Raw genomic sequence first — 21,357 nt, 5'->3', positions numbered from 1 at the left:
GTAAATGAGATAATATTTGTAAAAAGCACTTAGCACACAGTACCTGGCACAATGTAGGCACTATAGAAATGCTTACTCCCTCCCCTCCTCCCCGTTATTTTCAGGTTATTTTAAGTGTTGTAAAATACTAGTAGATGCAATAAAAGATGTTGTAGACATAGTCCTGCAGGATGTAGCAAACAAGTTGGGGTCTACCAAGTATGGATATGAAGGTGTGCCTACAACGCTGGTATCAATCGACTGGTACAAATATTTATTAAGTATCTACTATATGCCAGGTACTGTGCCAGGTGCTTCAAATGCAAGAACAAAGTATGAAATTATCCCTACTTGCAATAAGCTTACACTCTACTAGGAGAGATGATCAATACATATAAAAATACAAGAGCATAAATATAACATTAATAAATGCATGTGTAACACAGTAATTAAATGTATAGCAAAATTTAGTAGAGAGGGCACTAGCAGATGGGGGAGGGGTTCAGGAAGGGCTGGACACATGGACAGAACACACATGTTTTGCCGAGGCTAAGCAAAGGAAGCCTACTGATATCTCAGAACAAACAGCTCTCTGAATTTGGAATTTGGAAAACTTTGGGCAGAAATGCTCCCCCTACCTCAACTAAGAGGTCTTTAGAATATTTTTCAAAGAAATAGGCAGATTGGTCTTCATAAGATGTTGAGACGTTCAATTGAGGCACAAGAGTATTTCCTTTGATATCTGAGCCTACAAATGAAATAAAAAACATTGGTTCAGAAAGGAGTTTAACATAAAATATATAAAGCAAGACAATATCACATAATGTGGGGCAAGATCGCCTTCTTCTAATATCTTTTTTTGGTGGAGGGAGGGAGGAAGTCAGGGCAGTTGGAGTTAAGTGACTTGCCCAAGGTCACACAGCTAGTAAGTATCAAGTATCTAAGGCCTCATCTGAACTCAAGTACTCCTGACTCCAGGGATGGTGCTCTATTTACTTCGCTACCTAGCTGCCCCTCTGATACCTTGTAATGCAATTTATCCTAGAAAAAATGAGAATGGAGCAATAGAGTTGGAGTCTCGTGTTAACTCTTTCACTGATTAAAAAGTGGTAACAGTAACAAAGCATGGCTTAGATAGAATACCATTTCAATCTACCTCAACAATCTACGCTTATTTTTTGCACTGACATGGACACATTTGGTTCTGTTAATGAGAACTTTTATATACAGCAGGTGTGTTCACTAGTCCCCATCCAATTAGCTATTAGACATAATAAAAATATTGTTCTTTGAGTGTTTGTATACTTACTAGCTGTATGACCCTGAGCAAGTCACTTAACCTCTGTTTACCTTAATCTAGTGGAGAAGGCAATGGCAAACCACTCCTGTTATCTTTGCCAAGGAAACCCTGTGGACCGTATTGATGTGATACGGACCACGGGGTCATGAAGACTCAGACATGCCTGAACAACAATAACCTCTTCAGTGTGTGTGTGTGTGTGTGTATGTGTGTGTGGTTGTGTGTGTAGTGGAATAACATTTCCACCCAGTATTGATACCAAGATTTAAGACAGGCTGGCTGCCTGTCAATTTAGAGTGGGAACAAAATGTGATGTTCTAGGCGGCAGCTAGGTGGCGCAGTGAGTACAGCACCGCCCCTGGAGTCAGGAGGACCTGAGTTCAAATGTGACCTCAGACACTTGACACACTTACTAGCTGTGTGACGTTGGGCAAGGCTGCCAAAAAAAAAAAATGTGATGTTCTATTTGCCACTTTCTGAATTACTGTTTAGAAAGTAATATGAAAATCTGCAATAATATTGGAACCTGCTGTTGCTACTTTGTAATAGGTAAGATGCCAACCAATGAAAATCCATCCATATCCTATGCTTTTATAGTCCAGAAAGCAATCTTTACCAGATATCTATGGAGTGACAGTGTATTGTAGTGGGTAAAGGGTTAGCTTTGGAACCAGGAAGACTTGAATCCAAACTCTGCCTCTGACAGACATTAACTGCATAACGCTGAGCAAGGCACTTAATTTCTTGGAGTCCTCAAAAACTTTCTAAAGATCATAAATCATAGATGAGCTGCTGATTTGCCATGGTGAACGGAGTTTCCACACTGGGAGCTCTTCATACCTATCAATTCACAGATCTGGATACTCCCCTCCAACCCCCACCTACACACTATGACCTATCCTATACTAATGTTACACATTATTGTGGACTAAGGCTACATATGGCTTAGCCCAAGAGGTTCAAGGTTTTAAAAAAAATACAACAGGCACTCATGAACCATAAAATTCAATTAAAAACCACATTAATATTAAAAGGGCACAATTGAAGAATAAAAAAGGTATTAAAATACAACTCCTGGGGCAGCTAGGTGGCGCAGTGAGTAGAGCACCGGCCCTGGAGTCAGGAGGACCTGAGTTCAAATCTAGTCTCAGACACTTGACACATGTACTAGCTGTGTGACCTTGGGCAAGTCACTTAACCCCGGTTGCCCTGCCAAAAAGCAAAAAAAAATAAAATAAAATAAAATACAACTCCTCTTCTTGAGTCACCAGATTAAAAAAGTCAAGGAAACTCTGGTAGGCAGTGGTATTTCAGAAAAAAAAAATCTCTAATGACTTCCTCCTTATCACTTCCCCCACCCTCCTAGGCTAATCTTTTATAGTTGAAGTTACCAGGTGTAGAGAGGGGGGAAGGGCTAAACTAAGGGTCAGGGCAGAGGACTCACCTAGACACAACAGCTACATCTAAGCTCTGGGAGTCAATCCAAGCTCTTACTGTGTCCCACCCCTTGCTGACAAGGGCCCAAAATGTTCTGGAGGGTTTTTTAAGCTTAAACAACAATCTCAAAACAAATCTGAAAACTGGGAAAGAAACTTTAAAAACAAATTATACCATAATATATAACAATGTGAAGTTATTTTTACTAAATGGTTTTGAAGGGATGTTGGGGCAGTTCACAAAAATATTCTAGGATAAAATAATTGTGATGGCCAGGAGCAGCACCAGGAACATCAGGTCCATTGAATGAATAATATACATCCAATTTTGTCCCCAGCTCCTATCATAGGTCTAGACAATCTGAATTAAAACAGTTAAATCATCACAGACTTCTTGCATGCAACCCACCCAAAGGTCTAAGTGGACATTGGGACTCTACTCAGATTATAGCCATTCAGTGTTCCCAGACCCACTAGCCAAAAAACTCCCCCTCCCTAAAAGCCTCAATGGGAGATGATAGCAAATTTTATTCCCTTTAGACACACACACCTCCTGGAGTGTGGGGACCCCTTTTCACTTTCATCCTGGGACTTAAAATCACTACCGAGCATGACCAGTAACACAAAAGGGTCATACCCTTAACCTTTCAATCACCCCAAAATGTATTACAGGGTGTTCCTAAAGTCTGGACACATAAGCAAAAATGCATATTTTCAAGAAATGAAATGAATGAAATTTTAAACATTTTATTTAATTGGAACATAACAAATAGCACCTTCAATATGATTTCCATCCTTTGTGATGCAAAGGTTGATGTGCTTTACAAGATTCACGTGAACTCAATGCAATAACTCTGCATTGCCGTCAATTTTAGTACATTCACTCTTTATGAGTTCAATCAAGTGTGTTGCATCTGTGATTTTCATTGAGTACACCCTCTCCTTTAGCATACCCCAGAAAAAGAAGTCAAAGGGGCTAAGGTCTGTTAATATTCCAAACATTTCAAAATATGCATTTTTGCCCATGTCCAGATTTTCAGGACACCCTGTACATACAAGTTCAAGAATTCTGAAATCGCCTTATCTAACCATAATCTATTAGTCTTAAAACTCTCCCTTTGCCTTCCCCTACACAATGCGACTCTTCATTCTAACCATGACCTCCAATGCCTTAATCCCTCAATTCTCTCCTAGGCCACTTCTCCTGCACTAGCCACTCTCTCATCTTCTCAGTCTTGACTCCGTGGTAAAACAATTCAACTCTACACTGTCTTCCTCTTGAATCTCTAGCCCCCTTGTCATAGCACTGATTATGCCCAGCCAAGCCTCAGTCTTGGATCACTCCCACCCTTTGTTACCTTCACGCTTACACATGTGTTGCTGAAAGAGGATGGAGACATCACAACCACTGTGGCTGGATCTACTACAAATTTATGTTATATAATCTCAACCTGAACCTCACTGCTGTTAGGCAATCCTACTAGACCTCCCTTATCAACTCCCTACTCCACTCTCCACTGCAGCTCTTCCTAACAGTTTCATCCTTCCTCAAACCTCTCATGGACCTCCATCCCCATATTCTCTCTGCTGAGAACCTTGCCTCATATTTTACAGAAAAAAAACTGAAGCCATTTACCACAAACTCCCTCTTCTCACCTATTCCTCATCTCCTATCACTTAGGGGCCTTCTGCTACTTTCTCCTCCTTCACCCCTGTCTCACATGATGAAGTGACCTTTTACTACTTGTTCAAGTGATCTCATTCTATCCCATCTCCTCCAACAGATGCCCATCTGTCATCCCTGCTCTTTCATTTATTTTCAATGTCTCCCTCTCTCCTGGTTCATTTCTTACTGCCTACAAACATGACCACATCTCCCCTATCCTGAAAAAACAAAACAAAACAAAATCCTTACTTGATCCTTTCATCCCTATTACCTATCCTACTTCTCTTCTGCCCTTGTAGCTAAACTCCTTTAAAAGATCATCTACAATAGATGTCTCCCCTTTTTCCCTCTCACTCTCTTCCTAACTCTTTACAATCTGGCTTCCAACCTGATTATTATTATTAATGGATCCAAAGTTATTAATGATCTCTTAGTGCCAAATCCTGTGGCCTCTTCTCAATCCTCATTCTCCTTGATTTCTCTGCAGTCTTTGACACCGTTGATCACTCTCTCCTCCTCTATATTTTGGGAACACTACTCTCCTGGTTTTCCTCAACCTATCTGATTACTCCTTCTCTGTCTCCTTTGCTAGATACTCCTCTAGTTCATGCTTTCTAACCATAGGTGTCCCAGGGTTCTATCTTGGGTCCTCTTCTCTTCTCCCTCTATACTACTTCACTTGGTGATCTCATCAGCTCCCATGGATTTAATTAAATTCTGAACTAGAAACAGCTTACTTCAATTTTTAAATAAAAAATTATTACATATTATTCAGGCAGTACCTAGCAACCATGCATAAAATCTTCGGTTAAGAGACATGTCTCTCCTCAACAAAGTCTGGGTAGCAGCTGAAAGTATCCGAACAACATCCGATCTGAGCAGTGGAATGGCACTTGTACTGGAGTCCTAATAGAAAAAAAAGAAAACTTTTCTGTAGATAATTGAAGAAAACAAATTCCCTACCTCTCTGAATGAAATTATAAGCAAAATATCAGAAACTTTATTTCTAAAACCACTTCTCAAAAGTAGTTCATATTTGAAATCAGTGTTTCAGCATTGGAAGGGACCTTAGTGGTCCTGAAGCTCAAATCCCTTCCAGATAGAGAAACCTATTCTACTATATCTTTAAGGCATCATTCAATGTCCCTTCCAGATAGAGAAATCTATTCTACTACATCTTTAAGGCATCATTCAATGTCTTAACAGGAAGGATGAAAGAAAACAAGCATTTATTAAGCACTTACTATGCGCTAAGTACTTCACAAATAGCTCATTTGCTCCTCACAATAACCTTACTATATGCAAAGAGGTGTTAGGTAATAGAGGTATAAAGACAAAAATTAAATAACCCCTGACTGGGGAAATACAACAGATACAGATCCATAAATACAATGTGATTAGAAGGAGAAAATACTAACAACTGAATGAATTAGGGAATGCTTTGCAGAGGAATCTGGCCTGACTGACAAACAGAAGCTAAGACTTCTGAAATGTAGGCACTATGTAAATTCTAGCGATTACTACTACTACTACTACTACCACTACCACTACCACTACCACCACTACTACTACTACTACCACCACTACCACTACCACTACCACTACCACTACTACTACTACTACACACTCTAATCATAGGAGGATAAACCTATGTGGCTATATGGAAGCATGAAATGGAAAGGCTGAATATAGGGAACAACCTGTAGGCCAACTGAGCCAGAATATAGATAAATAAAAGGGGGTGATATAAAATAAGGCTAGAAAGGGAAGTTTTGATCTAGATTTTGAAGGACCTTAAATGCCACTAAGGAATTTATATTTTATCTTAGAGGCAACAGAGAACCATTCAAAGTTTTTGATTTGGGAAATAACACCCATATCTATGCCACAGGGAGATTATTTTGGAAACTGTATGAAGGATGGATTGACCAAAGGAATGACTGGAGATAGGGAGAACAATTAGGAGGCTGTTACGATGGAATCATCAGAAGTTAATAAGGATGTGAAATAGGGAAGTAGCTATGTGAGTGGGGAAAAGGAAATGAATGCTAGAAGATGTTGCGGCAGGAACACTGATAGTACGTGGAAATTCCCTAGCTATGGAGGAGAAGGAAGAGTGAAGACTTAAGGAAGACTTCGAGATTATGAACCTGATAGCTAGAAGGAGGGTAGTACCTTCAACAGAAATGGAAATTTGGAACAGAGATGCCTTTAGAGGAGAAGATGATGAGTTTCATTTTGGGCATGTTGAATTTGAGATGCTTGAGACAATGAGGGAGAGGTGGCAAGCAGGCAGTTGTTAATGTAGAACTAAATTTAAGAGATTATGTCTTGATATGAAAATTTGTGAGTCATTAGTATAGAAGTAATACCTTAAAAATGGCAACAATTGAGATCACTAAAGGAAAAAGTAGAGAGAAAGTGACAAGAAATCTTAGGACACAGCCCTGGGGATACTGACATTCATGGGATAAAAGAAGAAAAATAAAAGAGACCAGGAAAGACTGGTCATGTGGATAGGTGGACAATCAGAAAATTTGTACCTTATGGGTTGGGGAAGGACAGTATATTCAAGAGAATGGGGTAGTTAACACAAACACATGTATATACATATATGTGTGCATGCATTTACATATGTACGTATGTATGTGTGTATTTATCTCCATCTATCTAGGGCTCCCTATCTCACTCAGGCTAAGAGTACAGTGGCTATTCACAGACTTGATCCTACTACTGGTCAGGAAAGGAACTATAACTTACTTTATTTCTAACCTGGACAATCTAGAGACCCTCCTCCCCTTCACCCTCACCATGAGCTCACCATATTGGCTACCCACTTAAGTGTGGATATCCAGTCAGGGGACCCTACTGCAGTTTAGAACTTCTGTGCTCAAAAGATGCACAGACCTCACCCTCCCTGGTAGCAGAGATTACAGGCAAACAGTAACATGGCCAGCAAGAAAGGCGGTTTCAAGATGATAATAGGTCAGAAGTCACATAGGAGGGTCTGAGAAGTAATTGGATGGTGAGTAAGTCAGGTCAGAAAATACACACAACTCTTTAATAGTTTAACAGCAAAAAGGTAGATAATACCTTGAGGGGATGACAGTCAGGTAAAGATTTTTTTGAGAGTGAGAGAGATGTGAATGTGATTTTAAGCAGCGGTAAAAATGGTAGCCCTAAGTAGGCAGAGAATAAAGATGACAGAGGGAGTAGTTGATGGGGCAAGCTGCTGGAAGGGATGAGATGAAGCGAATCAAATGAGGAAGTTAGCTTTGGTAAAGAGAAGGCTCTCTTCCTCAGAGACGAGAGCAAAGGAAGAGAGGATGGGTGAAGAGGTAGAAGCATTCTCAGGTATGGAATAGAGGAGATGATGGCGCTCATGATAGATGTCCTCAACTTTCTCAGCAAAGTAGGAAGTTAAAGAGGTAGGAGCAGTCCTGAAAGGAGGGAAGGTTCAGAACATCACTGCACAAAGCAGGGATTGATTGGGGGGAAAAAAAACAAAAGGACTGCTGTGCAGAAGTCAGAACCTAGGTAAGGAAGAGTAACATAAATCTGTAGCAGAACACACTCAACAGCTCAGGAAGAGGAGAGGAAAAACCAGAGAGTAGATGTTAAACAGGGGTGAGGATTGGCAGGATGTAGGCAAAAGGTTGACAGATTCAAAGACTGGTCAACTTCTTAACTATAGGGACAAGACTGAAGGCAGAGAAGTAAGGCAGTGATAACATACTAGGAGAATAAGGAAGAGTATGGAGAGAGGGTAGGCCACAGGAAAAAGATAATTTGCTTTCCCAACCTGATTTCTTTGCTCTGACATTCAATGTCCCTGTCATAGTGTGGCTTTAATGTAGTCATGTTGTCTATGGTTTTAAATCTTGTACAAAATTCATTAATTCATTTGGATCCTTTACTAGACATTAGTGGGCCGTTCCAAATGCCATAAAACACAATCTCGCATTCAATATTTGCTTTGGAACCTTCATCTCTATAAAATGGAAGTTTCTGCTGGTCTGCTTAAGATCATAAGTAGCAACTGTTTAAGTAATTTAACTCTCTTCAGTTAAGTAGAGCTACAAGGACTCTGTTTGAAATCTATTGTTCTTTATATTTCCTGGGTGGGGGTGGGGGCGGAGGGTGGAATGCTTCAGAACCAAACAAATAACTTACCAGGCACGTGTAAAATGGGAAAAAGAAAAGAACTATTTCCAAATTGTTTCTCTGTACCAGAACATTAGAATCCAATAATGATGCACACAAAGATTTCACCTGTAGATGATAAAACACCATATTAAATCTATGTCTTCAAGACATTTTGTTACGTTATATTATTTTTGTTATATTTATGTTATTTTCATATTCCATATATAAATAAATATATAATAAATATATAACTAATAAATGATTCAATAAATAATTTATGTTGTTATTTTATGCTATTTTTATTTTGTTATATTATATTATTTTTATATATTTATACATAAATGAACTATATAATAAATATATAAACAAAAAATAAATAATTTGTTTTTGTTATGTTATTTTATGTTATATTTGTATTTGTTATGTTATATTATTTTTATGTTATATTACATTATTTTATATGTTTATATATAAATGAAATATATAATATATAAAATATATAAATAATTTATATATTTGTTATGTTATTTTTATGTCATATTTATGTTGTTTTATGTTATATTTATTTTTATATTTATGTTGTGTTGTATTATATTTATGTTATGTAATATTTCTGAGCTGTTAAGTTTTGTTTTATCTGTGATTGAATTGTTTCTTTGACATCTGTCTTCTCACTCTCTTCAGATACCTTTACACTTTCATTGCCCCATGTCTCATTCCAGCCCTTGTTACCTAATAGCATTTTGAAATGAGTGGTAGGAAAGTCTAATTTTAACCCCATCACACTTCGGACAAACAGAAGAGAGCGCAGCCTCCCTGCTGCCTCCAAGAACAATACAGAATATTACTTGTAGAGGAGCATGACCTATGTTTTTCTCCAGCATAGAGCACTCCTGGTAAAACTCCCTCCATCAAGCAGGCCAACATCTGCCCTGACAATTTCCTGGGAGCACTGAGAAATTAAGATATTTGCCCATGGTCACACAGTAGGTGAAAAATACTTGTGCTACCCGCTGCACAGGATCATGAGGACAATGTAAAGCAGTATACATACACAAGCGCATATTTGGTTTGGACCAGTGTTTTCAATGATGTTGGAAACTCTAAGTGTTGAAACTCCCTGCTACCAAAGGAAATCAGTAATTGGCCAGTAATTTATTATCGTAGAGTTTTTGCTGGGACACTGAGTGGCTAAATGACTTGTCCAAGGTCACAATGATAACATACGATAGTGACAGAACTTTAGCTCAGGTCTTCCTGAGTCCAAGGCCGTCCTTTATCCACCATATCACACTGACATATCAAAATTCTGAGGGACTAAGTTCTGGGTATAAAGGATCAATTTATTAATTAGACTGGCCAGTAATCATTAATATTAATAATCAAATGACACAGTATTAAAACTAATTTTCCTCAGAATAGATAAATATAGATACATCTACTTATATATAGTTATCAACATATATACATGTGCATATATACGCATTTGTACATATATGTATAGACACATATCACATGCACACACGTATGTATTTACACATACACATGTATAATTGGAAATTTTGGACATTATTGGATTACATTTAGAGTCTTCTCAGAGTAATTATTTAAAATCAGACATTCCCTTAGGTGTTTAGTTTGTTTGTTAAAGAAAAAAATAGTTATATTATCACATGTTCTCAGCTTACACTCAACAAAATAAAACTGTTATTCACCCCACAATGACTTATGGAACACTTCCATTTCCCCTAATGCTAACTTATTTCTCTACTGTTCATTTTCAAGAGCTTGGATGGGCAATCTGCATGGAAAACAACAGGCAAGAAACAGAAGCAGAGATCAATACCACTCCAACCCCTAAATCTCTTCTGAGAAGTATAATGAACTTACCGTGAGTTGGTAATCGGTCCCCAGCATATATGTCTGTTCTTGGCCAGGCAACTCTCTTTGTATGTGGCTGACTATAAAAAGGGATGCAGGGAGCCTTATGGATGGACTCACCACAACCGCTCCCCACAGCGCAGTATAGAATGCGTCTTTGCCAACAACAAGGGACAGCCTCAGAAGCAAAGCATCTGTTCTGTTACAAAATCATAAAACTATTATTAAAGATTTCATTCTCTATATTTTTATTCCATATCTATTCTGATTGTGGCATGCCTTCTGGGATAATCCCCCATCATGTACATATACTCTAGGGTTTGGTCCCCAGAGAATGACTGCCATCTCGAGTTCTAGCATAATCCTGTGGGCTTGACTTTCCTCTGAAATTACCTTCTATTTACTTTATATATCTTATACATACATAGTTATTTTCATGTTGTCACCCTCATTAGAATGTAGGCTCTTAGAGGGCAGAGACCATGGTTTTTGCCTTTTGTGGTATCTCCAGCGATTAACACAGTATCTGGCACACAACTAACATTGAATAAATGCTCAATGACCGAATGAGTTACTGCACTTTTAATACTATAAGCCAACAAGTCCCCACCACTGTGTTCTCCTTAATAATCAGTCAGTAGCCACAATTAACTCTTAACAAAGGCATTTAACAAGAAGGCATAGTAAAAACAATAGCAACAAAATATTCCCTTCTACTTTCATCGACCTGGGGCAAATACACAGGGTCCATAGGAAAAATAGGCTCAAACTTAGAGTATAATGGTAATGAGGAAGAACGGGTATAGAATACATATGTGGCAAAGGTAACTCATAACTTCTGGAACTGTAGGGCCTTTTTCTCTCTTGAGAGATTCTTTATGTAATTCTCCTTTATTGAAGCATTTATTGATTGCTTAGCTAGGTTCCAAGATCTGCTCTTCTTCAAAGTTCAATTGTCAACTGCCAATAGTTATAGAAACCCAGTTCCCGCATCAAAAAACTAAAAAAATAAGAAAGACAGTAGCAGTATATAAAATAGTTATCTGCTGTCTCCTCCCATTGGTATGCTAAATTTTCTTTTCTTTTAAATCCTCCTTTATTTTTCCCTTGCAAAAAATAATGACCCAGCAAAATTCCTGGTTCATAGTGATCCACAGATAATAGGCACTTAATCGATATTAGTTGAATTCACGGTAATTCCACACACCAGCTTAAATCCTAGGATAGCAGAACACCACTGTTCTTCAAGTTTACAAGCTCTGCCTAAGTGAAGTCCCTGCTAGCTCTCAAGAGGGACTTATTCCTGAAAGCCATTAAAAAAAATAAAACCACTCATTGCTTTGAATGAGGATTTAGTGTTGGTGTTTTTAATTTTATTTTCTCATTCTTACTTTTTTGGGGGGGTGAAATAGAATTGGCTTGCGCAGCCATTATATGAAAACTTAGAAGAAATAACAAGCATTCCTAATACGGACAACAGTCAGGTCAGTTAGTGCAGGTATTTTCCATTTCTGCTTTTTATCATACTTTCTACATGTGTGTTTTATCTTGTCTACTAGATTATAAGCTCTTTGAAAGAAGTGGCAATGTCTCCTATCAGTTCAGTACCTAGCATAGTAGTTAGTACATAAAAGGGATTGAATTTACCAATAATTATTGGAAAGACCTTTCTAGGCCTTAATTTCTTCATCTGTTTGCAAGTCCATGTCCCCGGCTACCTCCCTAGCTCTCAGGATGGTTCCCCTAGAAGGCAGCTATCCCAGGTTCAAGGCACTCTATGTGTCTATACTACTAACACTATAACTCACTAGCTCTGACTGGTGAACTTACCTTTAATAATCAGTCAGCAGACAGAACTAGGCCAAAGCAAAGGCATTTATTGGGAACAGCAAGGCATTTATAAGAACGGTACCTACAAAACATTTTCCCCATAAACCTAGGGCACACTCTCCCACAATTACACTAAGCATCCTTAAAGAGAGTGGGCACACAATTAGAATACATTAGTAGGGAGGTACACACATATCAAAGTCAATGAATACTTCTGGCACCGTAAGGCACCAATGTCCTTTCGCTTCTCGTATTATCCTCATGCTATATCTCTTCCAGGAAAATTGTTCAGCCTGTTTCTCTGTGCCTGTTCCTTTCTGTAGCTCAGTTTCTGAAGACCAAGGCTTGCTCTATTCTCAAATCACACAAAGACACACTCTCCAGAGCTGTCTCCTCACTCAGCTCCTTGGACCCCATTCTCTGTTGGGTTTACTGTCTCCTACTGGGCAAGGAATTCTAAAAGATGTGGCTAATGCGGTGGGGAATGGAAAGAAACCTCTCTTCCCAGCTCCAAAAGGTGACATTATTCCTTTTCAAACACTGGGTACTTCCACTGTTGGCTCTCTTGTCTGCTGCCAGTGCTCATACACCTCAAAGCCATCTCCCATATCCTCTCACTCTTTAGAGAGCATGTCTCAATTTTGAAAGGGCCTCCAAGAGTGTGGCCAATTCTGGGCCAACAGATAACTAGCTCCCCTCTTATTCCACAAATTTTGTTTGGGGTAAAAGGATGGGTTTAAGATCTTAACTTGTTGTCTTTATTAGTTGCCCCAATCTCATCAACAAAAGTACAAATAAAATGTCAATGAGGCAAAGTATTTGAAATGCTTTGAAAAGGAAGAAATACAAAAACATAAAGCATATCATACCCTTCCACCCCCATGTGGCTCCAACCTTCTCCTAAGAAAACCTTAGTTTTGAGTTCTGTGCGACAATGGGAAATCTGGCGAGTTCTGGATCTATGATACCATTGCCTTGTTTTCCCTTCATCTTAGTATCCTGACAGAGTTGAAATAAGGAAACTGCTTTATAAACTGTAAAGTGGCATTTTCAACCTATGGTTTTCCCTTTTGATTACTTTTAGGAATAAGGACTGTACCTGTAAATTTACTGGTATAGGGAACTGATGGAAACTTCCTCTACCATACCAGGTCAGCACCTTCTCTGCAACTTAGTCTTAGCTGCCTAGAGTTCTGAGAAGTAAAATGATTTCTATAAATTGTGTTTATGAATGGTTGTTTGCATGTTGTTGCCTCTTACCCTGAATTAGACTGAAAGCTCAATGAGAACAAGGAGTGTTTTTTTGGGGGGGGCCTTTCTTTGTATTCCTAATGCTTGGCACAATGTCTGGTATATAGCAAGTGCTTAATAAATGCTAGCCAACTGATTCCAATAATATCCACCCTTGTATAGTGCTTTATATTGCAAGTTTTATTATATTACACCCTTTTTACAGATGGAGAAAGTTAGGCTTAGCAAAGAAAAAAAAAACAGCTAACAAATATTACAGCTATTATTTAAATCCCGTTTCCTGAATCCAAACCCTACACCATGTATACAGTTTATACAACACAGTTGAGAGGAAAAATGAAGTGCTTTTGCTCCTCCTACCCCCAAAAGACAATTCTACTTCATGGCAGGAGAATATAAGATGTGGCTTCCATTACAAGTTACTGTTGATTAGGTACAAGTCCTTACCTGTCATAAATTTCTGAGCCCTCCTCTAGGCCAGGCAGCAGCCCAATAAGAAATGCCTGAAGACTCGGCAGAAGCAACTTCTTCAGTGGAAGAAAGTATTTCTCATACAGACCAAGAAGGACAGGCCTCACTGACACTGCTCCATTTGTCAGAAGGGGAAACAAGCCACAACTGAGAGAAAGGAAAAAGGAAAATATCAATAATACGTCCTCATCTGAAAATTTAATATGCTTTCTTGATAACAAAATAGAATTTCAAAAAGCAAACCTACCTGTAAAGGAACAAATCTTTGGCAAGCCATTTTGTCCCTATGATTTTGAATATGATTTCATAGGTCTCTAGGGCTTTCAAATGTACTCCACTAGGCAAAGCTGGATGCAAACACTGGGCTAATCTCTTACTGATAATGAGACGTCTTGGTAATAGGGAATATGTCAGATTACTTTGAAGAGCCTGTGAAACAGGTAATACACAAAAAAGATGACTAAGTTAAATGTAAATCTGACACTCATCTAGAACGCTAACATGAGGAAAACAAGCAAATTTTTTCCCACTTAACAGTATTTTTTCTAGTTATATGTAAAGATAGTTTTCAACACTCACTTTTATAAGACTTTGAGCTTCAAATTTTTTTCTCCCTCCCTTCCTACCTTCCCTCCTCTCAAAAGATGGCAGGCAATCTGATATAGACTATACGTGCACAATCACATTAAACATATTTCCATGTTATTCTTATTGTGAAAGAAGAATCAGAACAAAAGAGAAACACCATGAGAAAGAAAAAAAAGAGAGAAAACAGTACGCTTTGATCTGCATTCAGACTCCACAGTTCTTTCTCTGGATGTGGATAACATTTTCTGTCATGAGTCCTTTGGAATTTTCTGAGACCATTGTACTGCTGAGAAGAACTAAGTCTATCAAAGTTGGTCATCACACGATGCGGCTGTTACTGTGTACAGTGTTCTCCTGGTTCTGCTCACTTCACTCAGCATCAGTTCAAATAAGTCTTTCTGTGTTTTTCTGAAATTCACCTGCTCATCATTTCTTATGGAACAATAACATTACATTCATATACTACAACTTGTTCAGCCATTCCCCAATTGATAGGCATCCCCTCAAATTTTCAATTCTTGGCCACCACAAAAAGAGCTGCTATTAATATTTTTATAAGTGTGGGTCCTCATATGTACAAGAATATTTATAGCGGCTCTCTTTGTGGTAGCCAAGAATTGGAAATCAAAGGGATGCCCATCAATTGGGGAATGGCTGAACAAACTGTGGTACATGAAGGTAATGGAATACTATTGTGCCATAAGAAATGGGGATGATGCAGACTTCATAACAACCTGGAAAAAACCTACACGACATAATGCTGAGTGAGCGGAGCAGAGCCAGGAGAACGTTGTGCACAGCCACAGATATATGGATTCCGTGAGGACCAACCCTGACAAACTGTGCTTTTCTCAGCAACCTAAGGGGCAAGGACAGCTCCAGGGGACTCACGATGGAGAATGCTATCTTCATCGAGACAAAGAACTGCGAAGTTTGAATACAGACTGAGGCACATTACATGCTCGCCTTTTCTGCTTCTCTTTTGTTTTTGTTTTTGGGGTTTTTTTTTTTTTTTTTGGTTCTGTTTCTTCTTTCTCATGATTCATTCCATTGGTCAAAATTCTTCTCCACGACTTTACTAGTGCATAAATTAATTCAATGTGAAGTTATACATGACAGTTATATGAGACTTCATGCCGTCTTGGGGAGGGAGGGGGGAGGGAGGGGAGACAAACTGGAACTCAAAACTATGTAGAACCGTGCGTGGTAAACTAAAAATAAATAAAGAAATTTATTAAAAAAAAGTGTGGGTCCTTTTCCTTTTTTATGATTTCTTTGGGATACAGACCTAGTAGGGGTATTGCTGGATCAAAGGGCATGCAGAATTTTATACCCCTTTGGGCATAGTTCCAAATTGCTCTCCAGAAAGGCTGGATTAGTTCACAACTCCACCAACAACACATTAGTGTTCCAATTTTCTCAACATTTATCATTTTCCTGTTTCATCATATTAGTCAATATGATGTGAAGTGGTACCTCAGAGTTGTTTTAATTTGCATTTGTCTACTCAATAGTGACTTAGAGCATTTTTTCAAATGACTATAGATAGCTATAATTTCTTCCTCTGAAAACTGCCTGTTTATATCCTTTGATGATTTCTCAATTGGGGAATGACTTGGATTCTTATAAATTTGACTCAGTTCTTCATATATTTTAGACATGAGACCTTCATCAGAGACACTGGCAGTAAAAATTGTTTCCCAGCTTTTTGATTTCCTTCTAATCTTAGTTGCATTGCCTTTATTTGCACAAAACCTTTTTAATTCAATGTAATAAAAATTATCCATTATGCCTTTCATTTTGTTTTCTGTATCTTGTTTGGTCATCAATTCTTCCATTCTCCATAGATCTGACAGGTAAACTATTCCTTGCTCTCCTAATTTGCTCATGGTATCACCCTTTATTTCTAAATTATGTACCCATTTTGGCCTTATCTTGGTATACAGTAATACAAGCAAGTTTTTTAGCCTTGAGTGCCACCACCAAGATTAAAATAATACCAATGTGCAGAACTTAGTAGAGAAAAAAACAAGCCACTACACAAAAGGGGTGTGCAACAAGGGAAAATTTTATTATTTTTGATAACTGTAAATATTTTTAAATCCAGAAACAATTTATCTCTGTGCCTATGAGTGTTTTGCAACCATATTTAAACAATATTCATATAGGGTAGCCAAATGGTAGAGTAAAGCCATAGTAAAAGCCAAGTAAACCCAGCTGAACTCTCCCAACATTTCCCGCCAAAGAAGTTTAAAATAATTCTCAAAATAAATTTTGGTGCGGTAGAGCCAATAAAAGGTCAGAGGGAGACATTTTTTCCAGCTGAAGACAATTCAGGTGGTCTGTAGGAGAGGTCTGTAACAGCAGAGTGGGTGCAGGCCCTGAGTGCAAGAGGAGCACCAGAAGTGGGTCCTAGAGGCAGCCATGACAGCAGCAGCAGGGGCAGCAGCAGATTGGGGAATTCTTGGCCCAGAGATGGTAAGAGGGTAAGACAACTGGTCAGAAAGGGGACATTTGCTGGCACTGAGTGCAACTGGCGTTGATTGGCAATTCTATTACCCATAAGCAGTTCTGAGTTGCAACTCCAAAACAGAGAGGAGTGCCTGTGATCTGTTAGAACAAAGCAGAAAGCCCTGGTTCCAGATCCAGGGCCAAGAGGAGCGCTGGTACTTGTGGCTGAAGGAGAGCAGGGCCCCCTCCTAGATAAAGACCAGGAGAGTAGGGATCACACCTCCCTCAGGATAACACTACCTTAGAAATACTGAAAACTTGCTGACTTCTAGAATTAGCTCTGAAAACAGCAGCACAAAAAAATCCTAAAGTTTGGCACAGTGTCACCCCCACCCCAGAGCCCAACTTTAAAACAAAGTTCAAGGTGAAGAAATAGGCTCAGAAGATGAGCAAGCAAGCAACAACAACAAAGAATTTGACTATAGAAAGCTACTGCAGTGGCAGGGGAAACCAAGACATAAACTTAGAAGACAACAATGTGAAAACAGCTACCAAAAAAAAAGCCTCAAAGAAAAATGCTAATTGGACCCAAGGCCAAGAAGAATTCCTGGAAGAGTTAAAGAAAGAGATTAGATTGGTAGAAGGGAAAAGTTGGGAATGGAAATGACAGTGATGTAAGAAAATTATGAAAAAGACAATTAATAGTTTGATAAAATAGTCACATACACAAAAATACTGAATGAAATAACATCTTAAACAACAGAATTGGCCTAATAATAAAAGAGGCAAAAAAACTGACTGAAGAAAAGAACTCCTTAAAAAGTAGAATAGGCCAAATGGAAAAGGAGGTACAAAAGCTCACTGAAAAAAATAATTTCTTAAAAATTAGAATTGGGCAAGTAGAAGCTAATGACTCAATGAGACTTCAAGAGACAATAAAACAAATTCAAAAGAATTTAAAAAAAGAAGAAAATGTGAACTATATCGTTGGAAATACAACTGATCTGGAAAATAGATTGAGGAGAGAGAAATTAAGAATTTAAGAATTATCAGACTATCTTAAAGCCATGATCAAAAAAAGAACCTAGATAAAATATTTCAAGAAATTATCAAGGAAAAGTACCTTGATATCTTAGATCCAGAGAGTAATATAGAAATAGGAAGAAACTACAGATCACCTCCTGAAAGAAATCCCAAAATAAAAACTCCCAGGAATACTATAGCCAAATTCCAGAGCTCCCAGCTCAAAAAGATAACATTGTAAGCAGCCAGAAAGAAACAATTCAAATATCATGGAGCCACAGTCAGGATCATACAAGATTAGCAGCTTCTACATGAAAGGATCAGAGGTCTTGGAATACGATATTTCAGAGGGCAAAGGTTGCTCTCACAACCAAGAATCACCTACCCCCAAAAAGTTGAGGATAATCCTTTAGGCAAAAAAAAGACATTTGATGAAATGGAGGGCTTCCAAGCATTCCTGGTGAAAAGACCAGAGCTGAATAGAAAATTTGACATGTAAACAGAAGATTTAAGATAAGCATAAAAAGGCAAAAATGAAAGAATAATCATAAGCGGCTCATTGGAATTAAACTGTTTATATTACTATATGGAAAAATGATACTTGTAACTCCTGAGAACTTTATCAGAGCAGTTAAAAGCAGTTTAAATAGACTAAGGGCATGGATGTGAGTTGATTACGGTAGAATGATCTCCAAAAAAAATTAAGCAGTGCAAAGGCAGAGGTGAAATGGGGAAAATTTTCCCACATAAAAGAGGTGCGCAAGAAAGAGCTTTTACAGTGAAGGGAGAAAGAGAGAGGTGGTGGGCAATGCTTGACTCTCAATGTGATCAGAATTGGTTCAAATAGGGAAGAATATAGATACAGATATAGATACACACACAGCTGGGTATAGAAAGGGTAAAGGGATCAGAAATATGGGGAAAAGGAATTACAAGGGGAAGGGATGGACTGGGAGAAGTAGTGGTCAGAGGCAAGACAGACTTTTGAGGAGGGACAGGATTAAGAGAGAGAGAAGGATAAGGGAAAATGGGATAGAGGGAAACACACAGTGATCATAACTGTGAATATGAATGGGAAGAGCTAACCCATACAATGGAAGTAGACAGCATAATGGACTGGAAACCAGAATTCAATAATGTTGTGTACAAGATATGTGGTGTACATTTGGGACAGAAAGACACACACAGAGTCGAAATGAAGGGATGGAGAAGAGTCTCTTTTGCTTCAGCTGAAGTGAAGAGGTCAGGGGTAGCAATCATGATCTCAGACAAAGCAAAAGCAAAAATAAATCTAGTTGAAAGAGATAATCCGGGAAACTACATTTTGATAAAAGGTACCAGAGACACCAAAGTAATATAAAAAAAATTTATAGCAAGTTTTTCTGATAAATGCTTCATTTCTCAAATATACAGGTTACTGAGTCAAATTTATAACAATACAAGTCATTCCTCAATTGATAAATAGTCAAAGGTTATGAACAGGCTATTTTCAGAAGAAGAAATCAAAGCTACCTACAGTCATATGATAATGCTCTAAATCACTATTGATTAGAGAAAGTCAAATTAAAACAACTCTGAGGTGCCACTTAACAGCTATCAGAAATGACAAATGCTGGTGAGGATGAGGGAAAATTGGTACATTAGTGAACCGATGCAATCATTTTGGAAAAAAATTAGGAACTATGCCCAAAGAGCTATAAAACTGTGCATACGCTTTAATCCAGCAATACCACTACTAATTCTGTACCCAAAAGAGATTTAAAAAAAGGAAAAGGACCCACATTTATGTAAATATTTATAGCAACTCTTTTTGTGATGACAAAGAATTGGAAATTGAGGGGATGCTCATCATTTAGGGAGTGGTTGAACAAACTGTGGCATATGATTGTGATCGAGTACTATTGTGCTATAAAAATGACAAAGGGGGTGTTTTCAGAAAAAAAAAACATGGCAAGACATATGAACTGATGCAAAGTGAAGGGAGAACCAGGAGATCATTGTGCACAGTAACAGCAATGTTGTAATGATGTCACCTGTGAAAGACTACTCTGCTCAATATAGAGACTGATCTAAGATAATTCCAAAGGACTCACAATGAAAAAATTCTCTTCACCTTGATGGAGAGAATTGATAAGCTGAGTACAAATTGAAGTATAATATTCTTGCTTTATTATTATTTTTCACAATGTGGCTAATATATAAATATGTTTGATGTTATGGTAAATATGATTGATATTATCATATTGCTTGCCTTTTCGGTACATAGGGAGAGGTGTGAGCAGGGAAAGAATCTGAAACTCAAAATTTCAAAAAGGACAGAATGTTCTAAATGAGTACTTAAAAAAAGTATTCCCATGTATCACGTGTTGGACTTAGAATCAGAAAGGTCAGACTTCAAATCCTGCCTCAAATATCCTCTAAGCCTCATTTTCCTCACCTGTAAAATAGTGATCATAATGTGACCTACCCCACAGGGCTGCTGTGAGCTCAAATGAGATAAAATACGCAATGTGCTTTTATAAACCTTAAAACATGATACAAATGCAAACAATAATCATAATAATGGTGATTCTTATTATACAGAGAAAGCTCAAAGCTTCCATCAGACACCTTCCATTTCCATGTCTGCACAGCCCACGTCCTCTGTGTCCCCCATGTCTGGAATGTCCTCCTCCCTTCTCACTTCTGCTTCACAAACTTTCTCAACTTTTCTTTCAAGACAAAGCTTAAGCACCATCTTCTACACGGCTTTTCCCAACTCCTCCCAGTTGTTAGAGCCTTCTCTTCCTAGCTAATTTGTATTTATTTGTATCTTTTCTCTTTATATTTATGCTACATTTATATATGTACTTCTTGTCTTCCCTATAAGAATATAAAGTCCTTGAGAGTAGGGATTATTTCATTATTTATACCTGTGTGCTCAGTGCCTAGCATGGTTCCCAGAACAAGGCAAATACTTAATAAATTGCTTAGTGATTGATTTCAGTTCTGTCTTCTGTAAACTGAGGGGTCTAAGTTCCCTTACTGCTCGATTACTGATCCTATCTACAATCCTGGGTCTTGCTTGGGCAAATATTAAGATTAGTTTATGGTCTGCATACACACTTACTAACGGCAAGAGAAGCCATCCCAGAAGCGAAATGGACGACAGGAAAATTATAGGATCATAAATTTACAGCTGGAGGAGACCTTTAAGGTCAGTGAGACTAACACCTCATTTTATAGGTCAGGAAACTGAGTCAGCTGAGAGAGGGCCATCTGATCCTCAGTACTTTAGCACTCTATTGACCACTCAGTTTTAGATTAAAATTTTACTGTACACCATTCACTAAACA

General features: G+C 38.2%; 1 protein-coding gene across 1 annotated transcript in view; it reads right to left on the bottom strand.

The window, feature by feature from the left end:
• DOP1B (DOP1 leucine zipper like protein B) overlaps window positions 1-21,357 on the bottom strand; it is a 135,048-nt gene that overhangs the window by 96,977 nt on the left and 16,714 nt on the right. The window contains exons 3-8 of the mRNA XM_036744782.1: window positions 14,208-14,389; window positions 13,937-14,107; window positions 10,418-10,607; window positions 8,555-8,653; window positions 5,164-5,287; window positions 618-727 (exon numbers count right to left, since the gene is read on the bottom strand). Coding sequence (XP_036600677.1) covers window positions 618-727; window positions 5,164-5,287; window positions 8,555-8,653; window positions 10,418-10,607; window positions 13,937-14,107; window positions 14,208-14,389 — 876 coding nt within the window. The remainder of the gene's footprint in view (window positions 1-617; window positions 728-5,163; window positions 5,288-8,554; window positions 8,654-10,417; window positions 10,608-13,936; window positions 14,108-14,207; window positions 14,390-21,357) is intronic.

This window comes from Trichosurus vulpecula, chromosome 2, assembly GCF_011100635.1.
Source record: "Trichosurus vulpecula isolate mTriVul1 chromosome 2, mTriVul1.pri, whole genome shotgun sequence".
Classification (NCBI taxonomy): domain Eukaryota; kingdom Metazoa; phylum Chordata; class Mammalia; order Diprotodontia; family Phalangeridae; genus Trichosurus; species Trichosurus vulpecula.
Note: the sequence above shows the minus strand (reverse complement) of the source record. Positions and strands in the feature narration are given on the sequence as shown.